This window comes from Panthera pardus, unplaced genomic scaffold (assembly GCF_024362965.1).
Source record: "Panthera pardus isolate Hobbes unplaced genomic scaffold, ASM2436296v1 HiC_scaffold_12, whole genome shotgun sequence".
NCBI classification, from domain to species: Eukaryota; Metazoa; Chordata; class Mammalia; order Carnivora; family Felidae; genus Panthera; species Panthera pardus.
The window spans coordinates 81317808-81334416 of NW_026526677.1; the positions used below are offsets into that span (position 1 = coordinate 81317808).

At 31.8% G+C, this 16609-nt stretch overlaps 1 protein-coding gene across 2 annotated transcripts in view; it reads left to right on the top strand.

Moving 5' to 3' along the window:
* CNTN5 (contactin 5) overlaps nucleotides 1-16609 on the top strand; it is a 1357742-nt gene that overhangs the window by 841961 nt on the left and 499172 nt on the right. For both annotated transcript variants that reach the window (XM_053900236.1, XM_053900234.1), the window contains 2 exons: nucleotides 600-723; nucleotides 851-1026. In XM_053900236.1, the coding sequence (XP_053756211.1) occupies nucleotides 600-723; nucleotides 851-1026 (300 nt within the window). The remainder of the gene's footprint in view (nucleotides 1-599; nucleotides 724-850; nucleotides 1027-16609) is intronic.

The window sequence follows — 16609 nt, forward strand, 5'->3', positions numbered from 1 at the left end:
TTATGAGAATATATTTACTTGTATTACATAATTTATTCTTTATAGCCCAGCATTATTAGGAGTAAATATTGCTTGATTGAATGGATGAAGAAATGAATGTATGGACAATACGTGAGGACAAATGTTTTCATATCTGTAGAACCTAAGTAGTTACACAATATTAATTCATGACTTTTTATGTATTATATATATACATGTTTAACATTCTAGGAGTTTACAAAGTTTTGGGTTTTAAAAAACTTTTTATTTAGTATTATTTTCTTTGGCTCTGCTTTAGATGAATACAAAGATACATATTTTAAAATGTACAGCACCAATATTTGATATGTTTGTTTTTTATCATATATGTCATATTTTAAAAGAAATCTTAGTCAACTAAGAAATTCTAGTCAGGTCTTTAATTCATTAAAATAATGTAATTTGCTAGTTATAACTAGGTCTCTAATTCGCTAAAATAATGTAGTTTGCTAGTTATAACTTTCTTTTGGTAATATGTCTCTTGAATACAAGGAAAGAGAAAAAATTTAAATACTAAAATAATGGAAAAAGAATCTTGATATTTTGAGAAATTTTAAAGTGTGTCCTTTTGGCCCTTACAGAAAGTGTGGACTATGGGCCAGTGTTTGTACAAGAACCAGATGATATAATTTTCCCGACTGATTCTGATGAAAAGAAAGTAGCACTGAATTGTGAAGCCCGTGGCAACCCAGTTCCCAATTACAGGTAGAAATTCACTATTAATCATTTTTTAAAGTCTTAAGAATTCCTGCCAGTGAGATTCTGACACTCTCAGGGAGTATTATAATATCTCAAGTAATTTTTACATATATTTCTTCTGATTTTTCCTAAGGTGGCTTCGAAATGGAACAGAAATAGATTTGGAAAGTGACTATCGCTACAGTTTGATAGATGGGACCTTCATTATCAGCAATCCAAGTGAAGCAAAAGATTCTGGTCATTATCAGTGTTTAGCAGCCAACACATTTGGAAGTATTCTTAGTAGAGAAGTCATACTTCAATTTGCCTGTGAGTAAAGTATTTGCTTTTTTTCATGTACCTGTATATAGTGTATATACATGTAATTTTAAAGTTTAGTTAGGCAAAAGCTTAATTTAGACCTCAGATTTTAAAATGTGGTAAAACCTTGGTCAAGCTATACAAACAATGTGTTTCTTTTTTTAATTTTTTAAAGATTTATTTATTTTTGAGAGAGAGAGAGAGAGAGTGGGGGAGAGGCAGAAAGAGAGGGAGACACAGAATCCAAAGCAGGATCTAGGGTCTGAGCTGTCAGCATTGATCCCGCAGGGGGTGCTTGAACCCACGAACTGGAAGATAATGACATGAGCAGAAGTCAGACACTTAATTGGCTGATCCACCCAGGTGCCCCCAATGTGTTTCTTTTGAAACTTCCCGAAATGTTTGTCCTCTTCAAATAAACCCAACACACTAGTCTGGGAGGTTAAAAATGCTATTCATGAAAGCACAGGAAGTTTTGAATTCAATTATTTTTTGAAATCTACTTAAAAATAGATTTTTAATTCTTTCCTCTGCCTTCTAAAATATCTAGTTACCTGCTTTTATTCTTCTATAGTTTATTACAGTAACTATTTTCTGTAGATTCTTTTGTTTATATGATCACATATTCTAAAAATTCTGCTTGTAGTCAAGAAGCTAAAGAAATGCCTCTGAAATGCTAATTTTTCCAATTCCAACTACAACTTCCCTGTCAGATGTCCCAAATTTTTAATTAGGAAAAAGTACGACATACTTATAATCCTACATATATACTAGAATATAGACATTTTCTAAAATAGATATTTATCTAATTAACTGTATGCATTCTTAAAAGTCATGAAGTTATTTAATTTATGATGAAAGCTTGTACCAAATTAAAGATAAGCTACTGAGTAAAAACACAAAACAAACAAACAAACTTAGTACCGTTTTTTAGTAAGTAATCCTACTTGAATATAAATTCTTGAGGATTGCAGTATCTAAAAAATAGGTGGGTAGGAATATTTGTGTTAATAATTTATATGTAACTTATATTGGCTCTGTAATTCATCACACAATGATATTTTAATTTAAAATTACACCCTGAAGAATGGAATAATTGATTTTCTTTCTATAATCTCCCTCACGTATTTTTTTCTAATTAGCCCAGAATCCAGACATCCTATTACAGAGTATGAAGGAGAAAGAAGAGAATAAAGGAATGATAATGGATATAATTTGGAGAACATTGAGCTAGGTCCTAGAAAAATCTAAATATTATCTTTAAAATAAATTTGGCTAAGGAATTCATACAGGCACTTTATATACACCAAATATACCAAGATAGTAGTCTAAATATACTCCTTTTAATTTAGAAAATATTGTGTGGTGTAACACAGAATGTAATACTTTTCAGCATGCACATCAAAAGAATAACCTAATAAACAAAATAAATATCCCTCTTAATTGCTCCTCTCTAAATGGAGTAGTCCTTCCAAGACAGATATAGCAAATCCAGAGAACTTGATGAACAAATACTAAGTGGCTTATACTTGTCTCTTTGGTCTGCTATCTGACACAAGTACAACAATTCATAATAGCTTGTATACCAATTGTTTGTACCCCAAATCACCAGTGCTGGCAAAATATATGCAAAGTTTTCTGTATGCCTCAGAGCAGAAATCTATATACTGTAAGATACTATGTGTCTATATGACTGCATCATCTTAGAATTTCTGCAAAGACCAGTCACAGCTGTCAGATACCACAGCCCACAGTGATCACATTGGTACCAGCATTTACAGTTCAATGACCAGGCAAGGAAAGTCCAATGTATCTATCTTACTTATTCAGCATCCAGCTGTCCCAAACTTGGTTTAGAGCAATATTTACTTTCTTCCTAAATTAAACATATGGATTAATATACATATGCATTCATTAGTGGTATCTTATGACTTTGCCTTTCCTCATTCCCATCCCACCAGACTCAACTGTGTTCTGAAGCCCATATATACATATAATGTGCCATATATATATATATATATATATATATATATATATATATATATATATATTTAAAATGTTCTTTAGTTTAGCTCTATCTTCATTCCAGAAGATCTTTGGGGAAAAATGCAAATATAGGTGGTAGAGAGGAGAATGAAGACTCCATCAACTTGCTTCGCAGTATATTTGGATATGAGCTTGGGTGTTATGGGATTCTAGGAGTCAAGGTAGTTTTGTGATTAGGGGTAAAATGATGTAGGAACTTGGAAAGTAAAAAGCAGTTTCTGAAACTAAGTGAAAGGATACCAAGGTGAAGTAAGTTTAACAACTTGGTCGCACCTTTCCTTTACATCATGATTTTCTGTTTAGCCTTATACATAGATAGATAATGTACTACTTATTGTTGATAGATGCTTAATGTTTGAAGGTTTTTTGTGGGTAGAGAATGTTTATTACTCTTCACACATTTAAAGCTGAAATCATTAATCCTTTATATCTATCAGCCACTATATAAAATTTTAAATATATAACTAATATTTTAAAACTAATATATTTAGTAAGTTTAGATAATTATCAAAACCTATTTAATCAAATTAAATATTCCAAGTCTACTTGGATGTCGATTAAACATGTTAAACATTAAACATTAAACATGTTAAATGTCATAAAATTAGGCAAAATTTATAAATTATCAAATTGATTATAAAAATTTTTATTAATACTTATGAGTAAACTCTGTCCTGTACTTACTCTTAAGACATATTTTTGTGCTTTACTCAGTTTGTAATATTTTTGTTATATAAATATTTTTACCATTTATACATCAATTTCATCATATATAATCCAGTAATTTCATCAGATATATTTTCTACACTATGTAGTGCTATTGTGATCTAAAATTCTCCTTTCTAATGAGGATCATATTACCCACTCTAGAGTTTGTTTCTGAGTTATCAGTCAAATTTTGGTTACTCCATTCAAATCTGAGACGTATTTAACAGACTTGACCTCCTGTATAATTTGAACATTATTTTTGTTATATCAATAACACTTTATAGCTTTCACATGGGCTTTGCCTTTTGGAATATGACATAATTGTTTAAAATGTTGTGATTCTAAGACTTATTGGACAGTGTTAAATAAATACCAAGTGAATTTCCCTTAATTATATTAATAGAAACCAGACTAATCTATATTTTATAGATGGATATGTATTTAATTGAAGAAACAAGTATCCATATGCTAACAATCCCATATTCAATAAAGATAATAACCTTAAACATATCTTATTAGAGTCACTTTCTCTTTTTATTGGAAATTATATATGCATATTAGACACAAACACATCATATTAAGCTTTCTGATTTTGAGTATTATTAGAATTACATGAGATTTTGCAAATCCAATTTATTTATATACATATACAAATTGTCACAATTTGGTTATTGAGACTCACCTAATCCTAGCTTTTTTGTCCTCTGTTAACCAAAAATATATTTTAAAATAGTCTAGCTTTCCACTAATGATATTTTGATCACCTGCCCACCTCCCAAGTCAATCATAAATTCAGCTACTTTTCATTTACCACATGCGTAATACTACAGGAGACTAAAATCTAGATGTTAGAGGTGTATATAAAACTGTTCCAAATAAGTTCTGGTAGTGAGTAGGATGACATTATTATTAAATCAGTTTAGTAAAAGAGACTTAAAATGAACATCTTTTTTAAGGCAAATGATACCTCTTATTTAACTCTAATAGTATTCAATCCTTCCCTATTCTAATATAAATATGTATTATATTCACTTTGACATAATCAATTTGATTTTCAACTCCTCTCTCAAAATATATTTATATTGTAGTTTCTCAAAATTCTTTGTATGTTTGCTTCATCAACCACGATTTTATAATCACTTTATCAATACTTATATGATATAACAAAAATAAATATTAGCAACAGAAATAAGTATGTAATCATTCTGCATTTCTTCTCATTGTTCAAATTGTAGTCAGTGAGCCACTTGCTTAATTTTTATGCAAGTTTAAAAGTTTAAGTATCTGCGTCTCTCTTTGTAGATCTGAAAGTTGGGGATGTATACTAATTTTGGTATATAATTATTTTACTTCTTTTCATATTTTCTCTTTTAATAAATTTTTCCTCATAATTATCTTTATGTATTGGATAATCTAAGGTTAGAACCTGGAAAGCTAAGTTTTCTAAATGAATTTGAGACAGCAAAAAGATGACTATGGCTATTATCAGTAGCTGATAATATCATTATAGATCCTGGCTTTTGAAGGGAATGGGAATAAGGAAGTAAGCATTGGCACTTTTACCTGGTGATGTAGCAATATGTCGAAAAATTAAGTGTAAAATAATCTTCTTTTAAAGTTTTGTTCCTCTTCACTTGTCACCCAACATATTAACAAATATGAAATAGCAGAGGTATATTTACATAATATTTTTTTAATTTTCCAATATATTTTACCTCAATCTCATTCCAAATGTGATTTGATTGACTTGCTTCATAAAATTATGTACCATAAAAGGTAAATATATAAGTAAATAAATACAGCAACAGGAAAAAATACATTTCATAATAAGAGGTCAAGACAGTGTAGGCCATAATGTCTCAAAATCTTGTGGTCAAGACGTAAATATTTCCTTGGGACTCCCAGCAGTCAGAGCAAACGGAAAAAATACAGACATTTAAAGGATTCTAATTTCCCCCAAGTTCCTTAAGAGGAGAAAATACTTTCTTGACATTTAATTCTTATGGAAATTTCTTGTTTGAGGCTTATAGAGAGATCTTAACAACGTCCCTATATCAGTTCAGTAGCAAGTGTAATTAGCCTGACATAAAACCGAACCAATTATTTAAGTGTAACTACAGTGTAATAATGAAGCTATTCAATTCATTCACTTATAGTTTTTTTTTTTTTAATTTTGATTTGAGGAGCTAATGGATTTGAGAAACTGCTGTAGTCTTGCTCATTTCCCCTTTTAACTCATCCCTTACATGTATAAATGTCTATCCATGAAGACTTTTTATTTTAAGTTCTTCCTAAATGAATATTTATAAATGTGGTTCAGCTTCACTCATGTTAAAAATATACTTTGGCATTAATAAATATATACCTCATAAGGGCATAGTAAAAATTAATGATGTAAAGTCATGCCTGTGAACTGTTTTTAACTTCAGAAAGACATAAATCAACACAAAGTTGGATAACTATCACTAGTACTGATTGTTACTGGTTATCAATAACATTGATAATGACTATTTTTGACAGAGTGTACTTTATTCCTGTAGCTGATGTTCATCATGAGGATAATTTCCTCACCTAGTATAGTGATTTCTCTTCAGTGACATGCAAGAATACACCATATAAAACTTTGTCACTCTATTAGCTTATTACCATGCTGATGAGACTTTGGAATTGATAATGTGACACCACACACTTCTAAAACATCCTTCAGATATCTAAAGCTCATAGCAATCTCTCCAAAATTTGGATTTTTAGAAATAATTCATACTAGTAAGTCAAACATAAAATGAATCAAGAATAAAATCTCCTCATGCTGTCTCTTGCTTCAAAATATCTTTATATGCCATCCCTGGTAAATTGATAGTTCACATCTAAATTCGAACATATTGCTTTCCAGGGCATTTAGATGGTTTAGACGCAGAATATTCCATTAGTTTTCCTTGAAGCAGTTGATTAAAATAACCTCCTTAATTCTTTGAGAGATTATATGATTTTTATAGACTTTGTATTTAAGCCCTTTAATTTAACCTTTCATTTTTATATAAAACTCAAAAATTACTTCTCTAGCTTTTCATAACTTTTTCACTTAAGGTAAAATTGACCTTATATTTTAAAACCACATTTAACTAGCATTTATAGCTAATGAAATTATTTGAATAATTGCTAACTCCACAGTATATTCAAAGCTTTATTTCATTAGTCCATGAGATTTTGTCCATAATAACTTCATTAAATCATTTGAATATCAATTTGAATGAATCACATTGACATGGATAATTTTATTAGTTGTAAAATTATCTAATTTTATTACAAAATAAGTTGATGTACTTTGTAATTTTGTTTTCTATAAACAAAACAATTATGTTTTTCTTTTATAAAGTCTTTACTCGAAGAATATGGTTTAAATCTTCCTTTTAAAGGAAAATTATTCTGATCATAATAGATATAATAATTGTGAGTGTGTGACTCCTTTGGATTCTTTGAGATCACAGAAAAAAATTAATTAACATATGTAATTTTGTGCTTTAAATGGAAGTTATAATGAATGAATCAAAGTTGAAATCTGTGGCAGATTGTCCTCAAATCCTTAATTCTATGACATAATGTTTTTGTAAGTATTTTATTTATTAAAGTTCATTCAAACATATATTTTAATTATTAATGGAACTCATGAATAATTCTGTCCATATGTGATAAATGCCCTCTAGCAAAATGAACCACTTGCCTGACTTGACCTTTGGTCTTCCTGCTCTTCTTCTTGTTTTTAAAAATGCAGAAAGGCAGTTCTTCATTCACGTCATGTAAAGTAACCCACAAAGACTCAGATCAGGAATGTACAAATCTTCTGACCCTTGCTATCCAAGCTTGTTTTACCAAAGTTACATGGCTAGTAATAAAATAGCAGCTCCAACTCAAATCTAACTTTGAACTCTATACTTACAATCTGCCTTTTCTACCCTATACCATACTTCATCATGCATTGAATTTTTTGTTTTGTTTTGCTCAGCATCTGTAGTTATTTTATTCATGGAATATTTGCTCAATATCTTCTCTCTCTTGGGCATTATTCTAGATATTAGGGGGCCAAAATGAACAATGCATATTCTCATAGACTTTAATGCTAACAAAATCAGTACAAATCTCCCTATTCCATATATATTTCCTTAGTGTATATACTCATTCTCTCCTTCAGAACTACTAGAAAAATTGCCTGCCTATATTTTCTACTCCTTAACATCTCTCTTCATCCTACCCCAGCTCCACTAAAATCTCTAAAATGATCTATGTAAAATACAACTCTGACCATGACGTCCCTGCATACATTTCTGATGGTTTATCATAAATGCAGAGAAATTTGTAATTCACTCTACACACTCACAGAGCAGGCAGAGATGATCAGACAACTAACTGCTCTAGGGAAATGTATCCAAGAAAGTTCTATCGTGAAGGTCAAGTTAGGAGGTCATTTCAGTAATCAAGGCAAAAGTGACTTGAATCCCTTATGTATTGAATATAATAGAATAGATATCTATAAGAGACTCTGAAACAAATGAGAACTTGCAAATGATTAAATGGATGGGGGTAGAAATGTAAAAGATATGGGAAAGTTAGAATGATACCAAGATTCTGGGATTTGATTAATTCAACTGAAAAAATCTATAATACTGTTACATAATAAAGTGACAATGAGAATATGAGGTGATTTTATTTCAACTTTAAGAAGAAAATACATAATATTTTAAAATATTGGTTGGTGCTCAGGAAAGGCAGTGAGGAACTGGCCACAAAACACAATGACAGACTCATTGAAATCTTAAGGATGTTTCATCAAGAGAAATTGAACTGGAAAGAAGACGGCTAAGGACCTAACCTTCAGGAGTATATACATTTCTCTGGTAGAAAGATAGTGAAAGGTAGAAAGAAAGGAGTTAGTGAAGGAGACAAGAATGGAATAAGCCAAGAGGCAGAGGAAAAAAGCCAATAAAACGGACTGAAGTATAAATGACATTCAGGTTTTTTTAATGACATTCAGTTTTAAGGTGACAACTGTCGTCCATTGTCAAATGCTATAAATAATACTCAAAAAATTTTGGATTTTGAGACCTTTAAAAACCAGTTTCAGTGATTATAGAGACAAAGATCAGAATCCAAGTATTTAAGTGTAAAATATTATGTGGATTTTGGTTTTGGACATAATATAAATGAGAATGTTTAACAGTTTTACCTGACATGGCATGACAGCGTAACATGGTAGTATTTGGTGGTAGAAAAAAGGGAGTCTGTGTAGAAGATTCTGAAAATACAAAATAGGGTCTAATTACTGAAATGAATTTCTCCTTTCCAAGTAAGGTATAGGTATTCTCTAGATTTTAATCTCCTTCCAGGGAAATATTCTGCCATATAGAAGATACTAAGTGCTGTAAATACTATGTTAAGTAGAACAAAATTCAGGGTTTAGACTCTCACTCTTTGACTAACAAACTTAAATTAACTAAAGGATCTTAAAACCAGACTGAGAAATACACAATTTCGAGAAATATTTTTCTGATCCTTTCAACATGAATTCTCATTCAATATCCTCAAAAATCTTGATTTTTCCCCCAAAACATACAACTATTATCTCAAGAGAATTAGAAACCACTTTACTCTTCTCATAATTTTATAACACCTAGTGGAAGAATCACATGATGATTAGTTTGGCTGATATTTTTCTCCAAAGAATGAAAAAGAGGAACTGAGAGAATAACTCCTAATCACTACCAACTAATTAGCTGTGTATAGCTGAGAAGGGCCTCAGCACCTGTGAAGTCATGGCCCCAGTTTCTATGTGAGCTTTCTGCAGCATTTTTTTTCTTTTTGTTTCTATTTTTGTTGTTGCTTTTTGTTTGTTTTGTTTTCAATCAAATTTAGTACTTAAGGCAAATTCTGTGAGTGCACATTGGTTTTCTAAATCCTTTTATAAATCCTAATTATAAATCCTAATAAGTCTTCGTGTGTATCTGAAACAGGAGCTTTTTAATAAAAGTCCTCTTCAATTTAGCGCAATGGAGACTTGTTCACACTGTAAATGGTGTTGCATGAGTCTGAGTAGAAGGTTCAGATTAAAATGCTTATCATCTTTCATAGCTTTGTTTGGGATATCCTCAGACATTGTCCATTTAATCTAGTTTATAAATTAGATGAGATACTCTATCTAATTTATGGTGCTTATACTCTAAGTTTAAACTAAATTGGGACCAGAATAACTTCTCTGTGCCAAGGTTACGTTCTATCCACTTGATAGGACTTAAGTGGCAAGTATGGAGTTTACTGGGGCATTACGTGATTAAGCTTGACTGTATGGACACAGATGTATATAGATAAAAGGTTACTATTTATCTTTTCCTCTTTTCCTCTACCCAAGGAATACTAATATTATCCGCTGGTCCCTAAAACATTTAAAGTCTTCTAATGCATTCTAGAATAAAGTATAAACTCCTACAAATGGTCTCAAAGCTATTTATTATTTACATTCTGTCTGTTTTTCCAGTTTTCTGTTACTCAAGCTATAGTGAACTATACACTGTCTTAAGATCATTTCATTCTTGGGGCGCCTGGGTGGCGCAGTCGGTTAAGCGTCCGACTTCAGCCAGGTCACGATCTCGCGGTCCGTGAGTTCGAGCCCCGCGTCAGGCTCTGGGCTGATGGCTCGGAGCCTGGAGCCTGTTTCCGATTCTGTGTCTCCCTCTCTCTCTGCCCCTCCCCCGTTCATGCTCTGTCTCTCTCTGTCCCAAAAATAAATAAAAAACGTTGAAAAAAAAATTTAAAAAAAAGATCATTTCATTCTTATTTATATCTGTATATATGACAGTCTATTTGCCTGCTGAGCTACCATTTAACAACTAACCTCCCCCCCCAACCTTCTTTCTGTCTCTGTGTCTCTCTCTATATGTATGTGTATACATACAGATGATATAGATAGATATATAGATACAGATATAGATATAGATTAGATATAGATATATATATATGTATATGTATATATATAGAGAGTATAATATAAAATATTACATATATATATATACATATAATCTCACATGGTCTTTATTATATTTGTTTCTTGTTATATTGAAGTACAAGTATTTATGAAAATTACCTTGGTTCCCAAGAGCCATTCTGAACTTAAGCATACCACTGACTCTACAAGATTGTGAATTCACTGAAGACATATTTTATGTATCATTTATCTATTAATTTACTTTAGTTTAATACCCAACCTCTAACATGCACGGTCATAGCCAACACTCAGTGAATACTTGCAGAATGAGTAAGGGAATAAATGAATATCCTCCAGTACCACAGTGGCCACTACCCTCAAAAAGAACTCCCTTCTGACACCTATGAGAAAAATGATTCCTTAAGAGGTGTATACACAGTCCTCTCTAATAAGCATAACAGCAAATCAAAATAAGTAATACAATTTTTTCAGAAATATTTTATAAATTATAAAGCTCCATAAACCCAACAGTTATATTATTAGTAAATGGACATTAATACCTATAATGGTATTTGTGGATATAATTAATATTGATGTCATAACAGGTGTTAATATCCAGTTTAAATTTAGTTATATCTTTACATATTATTTTGTATACTATTGGTAATATCTTCCATATTGTAATAGATGCCTAAGGCAAACTAAGATATTCCAAGAAAATATTAAAAAGTAACATTTTTATAAAAGTATTTTTAGTTTTTGAAATGCTTATTTATTTTTGAGAGAGAGAGAGAGAAAGAGAGAGAACATGAGCAGGGGAGGGGCAGAGACAGAGGGAAACAGAAAATCTCAAGCAGACTTTGCACTGTCAGCACAGAGCCCGATGCAAGGCTTGAACTCAGGAAACATGAGGTCATGACCTGAGCTGAAATCCAGTCAGACACTTAACGGACTTAGTCACCCCAGCATCTCTATAAAAGAAATTTTAGATGTGTCCTTGACTGCAGACAAAAGAAAGCTCTCTAAGTTTACTTTTTAAAAGTGATTCTAGAATTGTAGCAACATCTCTCTATTGATCCCATTAGCAATGAATATTCATTTCATATCCTATTCCTATTCATTTCGTAGCTTAATTGGGTTGTAAACTTAAGAGTCAGGACATAGTGATAGAATTTGTCAAACTAAGAAACAAAATTTGCTCTCAACTTCTTTAAGAATGTATATATAAATGTTATTTTATTTTAGTTGTCAACATTAGAGTGTCTACCCAGTGCCACTTCCATAATTCATGTCAAAAGATCCAGAAATAATATTTAATACAATTTATTGCTTAATATTCAATATAATTAATATTTTTAAAATCTTGAAAAGAAATAAAAAGGTTTAACCCTCAATTCTTAATAGGTAGATGAATTTAGAGAATTGTCTTCCATAAATAGTTAACAGGAAATTAGACAATATTTTGAAAGGATCACATCTGTCATGAGAATATAACCAAAAGTATGTCTGTAAATTGTCAGTAAGAATATTCATGTTATTTTGTATTTTAGAGAATTTTCCCAGTTTTTTTCTTAAAATATTTTCAATATTTTTTATCTTAGTTGATTCACTCACTATGAGATTAAGAAAAGCAAGGCTATCTTTGTTCATAAAATAAACACTGTAATGAAAGTATATCAATTTGTACAATCAATTTATTTTAACTGTTAGATACTTATATAGTATTTATATTTAATGATATAAACATTAACAGTATATAATGAAAATGCTAACAATAAATGCTAAGATTTATTAAGTGATTATTATGTGCCAGAAACTGGAGTAAACTTTTTGAATATAATTTTATATTCAATTACAAAGAAAAAAATGCCATAACTTATCATTATCCACACTTAAACATATTGAAATTTAGGAAACTGTCTGAGGGAGGGAGCTCACTTGTCCAACAGACATAGTTAACAAAATGTGAAAGTGAAATTCAGGTCTTATTCTAATTCTAGATCCAGATTTCTTAATAATATTTTTGCTGAGTTTCTTCATATGATATCCCATTAAACCACCCAAACAATCCTGAAGGTGGCTGAATGGTCTCATAGACACTCTGAGATCAGAAACTTGCAGTGATAAGGGTCTTATATTCTACTTGTGGCTGCACAGCTGATTAAAGACTTGAATTTAACCTATGTAAAATATATGATGTTCTTACATTCTTATCATTCTTGCTTTTTACTTATACTTCAGTATAGTCACACAGACTACTTTTTGGTCTGTTTTATCTCAGGGGGCTTATCTATTCAGAATGGTTATGCCAATACAGCGCTACACAGAGAGCACACATGCTAACTGCTTCACTCTAATGCTACTTTTTGCAATAAATCTAATGATGCATAATTTCATATTATGTTGAGAACTTCTTATTGGTTTTTATTAATATGCAGGTGAAACTCAAAATAGCCCTAATTAGAAAAGAGGTAAAATGAATAGAATTCAGACAATTTGACTGACTATCAATACCGGGTCAAACTCCATTAAGGAGATACACAGCTAATGGTTGTCTCAGTAATGTCTTTATTATCCAAAATAAGCTCCATTCAGTCTGTTGCAGTTGTACTCACTTTATAATAAGCCTAACCTTATGGGGTGCCTGGGTGACTCAGCCAGTTAAGCATCAGACTCTTGATTTTGGCTTAAGTCATGATCTCAGGGCTGGTGAGATCAAGCCCTATGTTGGGCTCTGTGCTAACAGTGAGGAGCCTGCTCGGGATCGGGATTCCCTCTTTCCCCCTTTCTCTGTCTCTCTTCTGTTCTCTCTCTCAAAATAAATATATATATATATATATATATATATATATTTTTTTTTTTTTAATTAAAAAAAAGAATGGCTAACCTTGGAAATTAAGGATGTCTGGTTGGTCTATCTGTTTTTCTTTTTCCTCTCTTGGAAATTGTACTGGTCCTTGGGAAAGAAAGATAGGCAGCCCCCGCCTCCTGCCAGAGTTCCCGGTAGCTCTCACTGCTTCCAGATTCATTCATAGGCTGGTTCTGTGTGGGGGAAGAAGCTAGGAAGTCCTTGAGCTTGGACAGGCAACAAGGCAAACCACTAGGCTGAGAGCAGGTGTAAGGAACCCAGGCAGCAGGCAGCAGGGGCCAGGACCTGATGAAGCAGCAACAAGCAAAGGAGATCTGGTTGCCCAGGATGAAGGCCTGGTTCTCAGACAACAGTACCTTCACATCCTCCTTCTTACATGTCTCCTTGTTGATATAGATGAGGATGAGGTATTTGCAATGAAGATCCTCCATGCCATCATTCACCACATCCACCAGGGCCACCTCCCGCTGGTCCTTCCCATAAAGGCCAAGGGAGAGGCCCAGATGTGGCAGAATGGCAGGTAAGGTCTCCATCCTGGAACCTGGGAAGCTGCTAATAGAGATAGGAGTCCTTGAGTGAGCCCTGCAGCCAGATCTTCTTGGTAACCACCTCCTCCTAACAGCTCTACCCCTGGTCAGCCAGCAGCATGGGAATGGCCTCACAGTGCCCTTAAACAGGGAAGTAGACAATGATGTCGGGCAACGGCAGCAGGGGCAGCATAGTGGTGGCAGAGCCCATTTAGCCTACTTTGGTTCAAACTCTTTTGTAGCACCTAAATTTATAGCTACGGTTACTGTTGTGGACATAAACCATAATCAGTTGAAAAGCTAGTAGTTATGAGTATTTTTCTACTTTCAAAATTAATGGAAACAAGCTCTAACTGTGGTCCAAATTTTACTATTTGAGTTTTTATATTTTGGAAATACTAGTAATATAAAATTTGTGGATATTAATCTAATTCCATTGGGTTCATTTTTTTCCTAACAGAATCTGGATGGCATAATAAATATGGATGAGGCTAAATGAGTATTTATATATAAAACATAAAAATTAACTGTCAACATAATCTTGTTTACTTTTACAACTCTGGCACCTCTGCATCATTTTGAATATAAGATTTTCTTAGATCTTATTAAACACATTTATGTATTACTAGCTAAGGAAAAATAAAATATTTTAATACATATATTTTACATTGTCTTTCTGAACTAGAAATGCTTGTCCTTACCTAGGGTCCATTAAAACTCTTCAACCACAAAATGATATCCTTTATCTTTACTTATAACAGATTCCAACCCCACCCCACTGGCCTCTACCATGGAGACAAAATATCATCTTCCTATAAAACTATAAAATAGAATTGCTTTTCTTTATTCATAGATTACGTAGGACTATTTCATTCCTAAAATTTATAACCTTATACAGAGTGGAAAAAAAGAACAAAAAACCCCGTCATTTACATTTAACACAATTCTGTATTAAAATTTAACTTTCATAATTATCTCTTTCTTTTAAAATGGATTTAAAATATATTTCATTATTTATTTTAGAAAATAATTATTGATTATAAATCATATATAACTTTTCAAGTTGGTAGTCACTAGTAAATGACAATAATAGGAAAACCACAAGGCCAGACAGATGATTAAAATGATTAGCTTTAAAAGGATCTTAGAGAAAAGCAGCTCACCAGACTTTCCACTTTTTCACAAATATAATAGCTTGTTAGAGAAATTTCCACCTCCTAAAACCTCATTTAATAAATGAGCTGGCTTTTCTCAATTGCATAATAAAGGCATATAACCAGATGATTCAATTTACCTTAATGATGATAAATTCTAAAGGTTGATGTGCAGGTGTGTGTGTGTGTGTATCATGTGTGTTTGGTTAAGAAATGTCTTTGCTTATGCTAAAAAGACTGAATACTTAATCTAGGCTATAAACTTGTGCTCCTTTATTATAAAATATTAATTCTAATAAAAATTAGAAATTCACATTAGCATAAGAAAGGAAATTGAGAGTTAGCATAGCTTGGGACCCTTTGATGTGTTTGAGATAATATATCTATCCTATTTATGACTTCTCTCAAGTGAAGGGTAAAGTAGAAAATAGATCAGTTGCTTTTTTATCCATCAAAGTGGAGCCTAACACAATGAGAGAGAGAGGAAAACACAGACATTTTTCCTTTATTTAGAAGAACTAAATCAATGAGAGCAGTTACAGAGTAGAAGGTAAAGAAACTGAGTAGTATATCATGGAAAACAATGGAGGATAGATTTTCCAGTACAAGATTTGCCAACCACTTCAAATGCATTCACTTTATTTATAGGTAATAAGGGTAAGGAAACTGTATTTGTCAATAAAGACAGCAGTGTTGAATATAAAGACAGTACTTCCATTAGAAGAATAAGGTAGAAGTTAGCATACAGCATATCAAGCATAATGTAAGAAATTGGAAAAACAAAACACAACATTTGTTTCTTTGAAAGTTAGGCAGTAGATGGACAGTGGAATTTAAATAACAAGTTAAGAAAGCCACACATCGTAAACATTATATTCTATTGAAAACAATAATTTAAAATGCTTTTTGCCCTTCAACAGTAAAATTCATGGGTGTTCTAGCTCCATCTTTCTCCCCATTGTACACTCAATTAATTTTTAACAATATTGAGGTCTCCTGAGCATACAATGCTCAGTGTCAGCATTATATAGAATATAAGTCATACAATGCTCAGTGTCAACATTATATAGAATATAAGTCCTTCCTTGAATTATACTCACATGTAAATGGCAAAATTTACAAAATATTAACCTTCATCCCATTTGAAGCTTATAAGAATCTCTAACCATCCAATATTGTGCCTTTGCAGAGAGCTGCAGTAGAAATATTGACTTTGATTTGATTTACCCATTGCCTGAGGATATGACCTACAGTCCCTAAATCAACATTTTCTTTGATATGATGCTCAAATATCTTAAAAGTACTTCATTCCTAG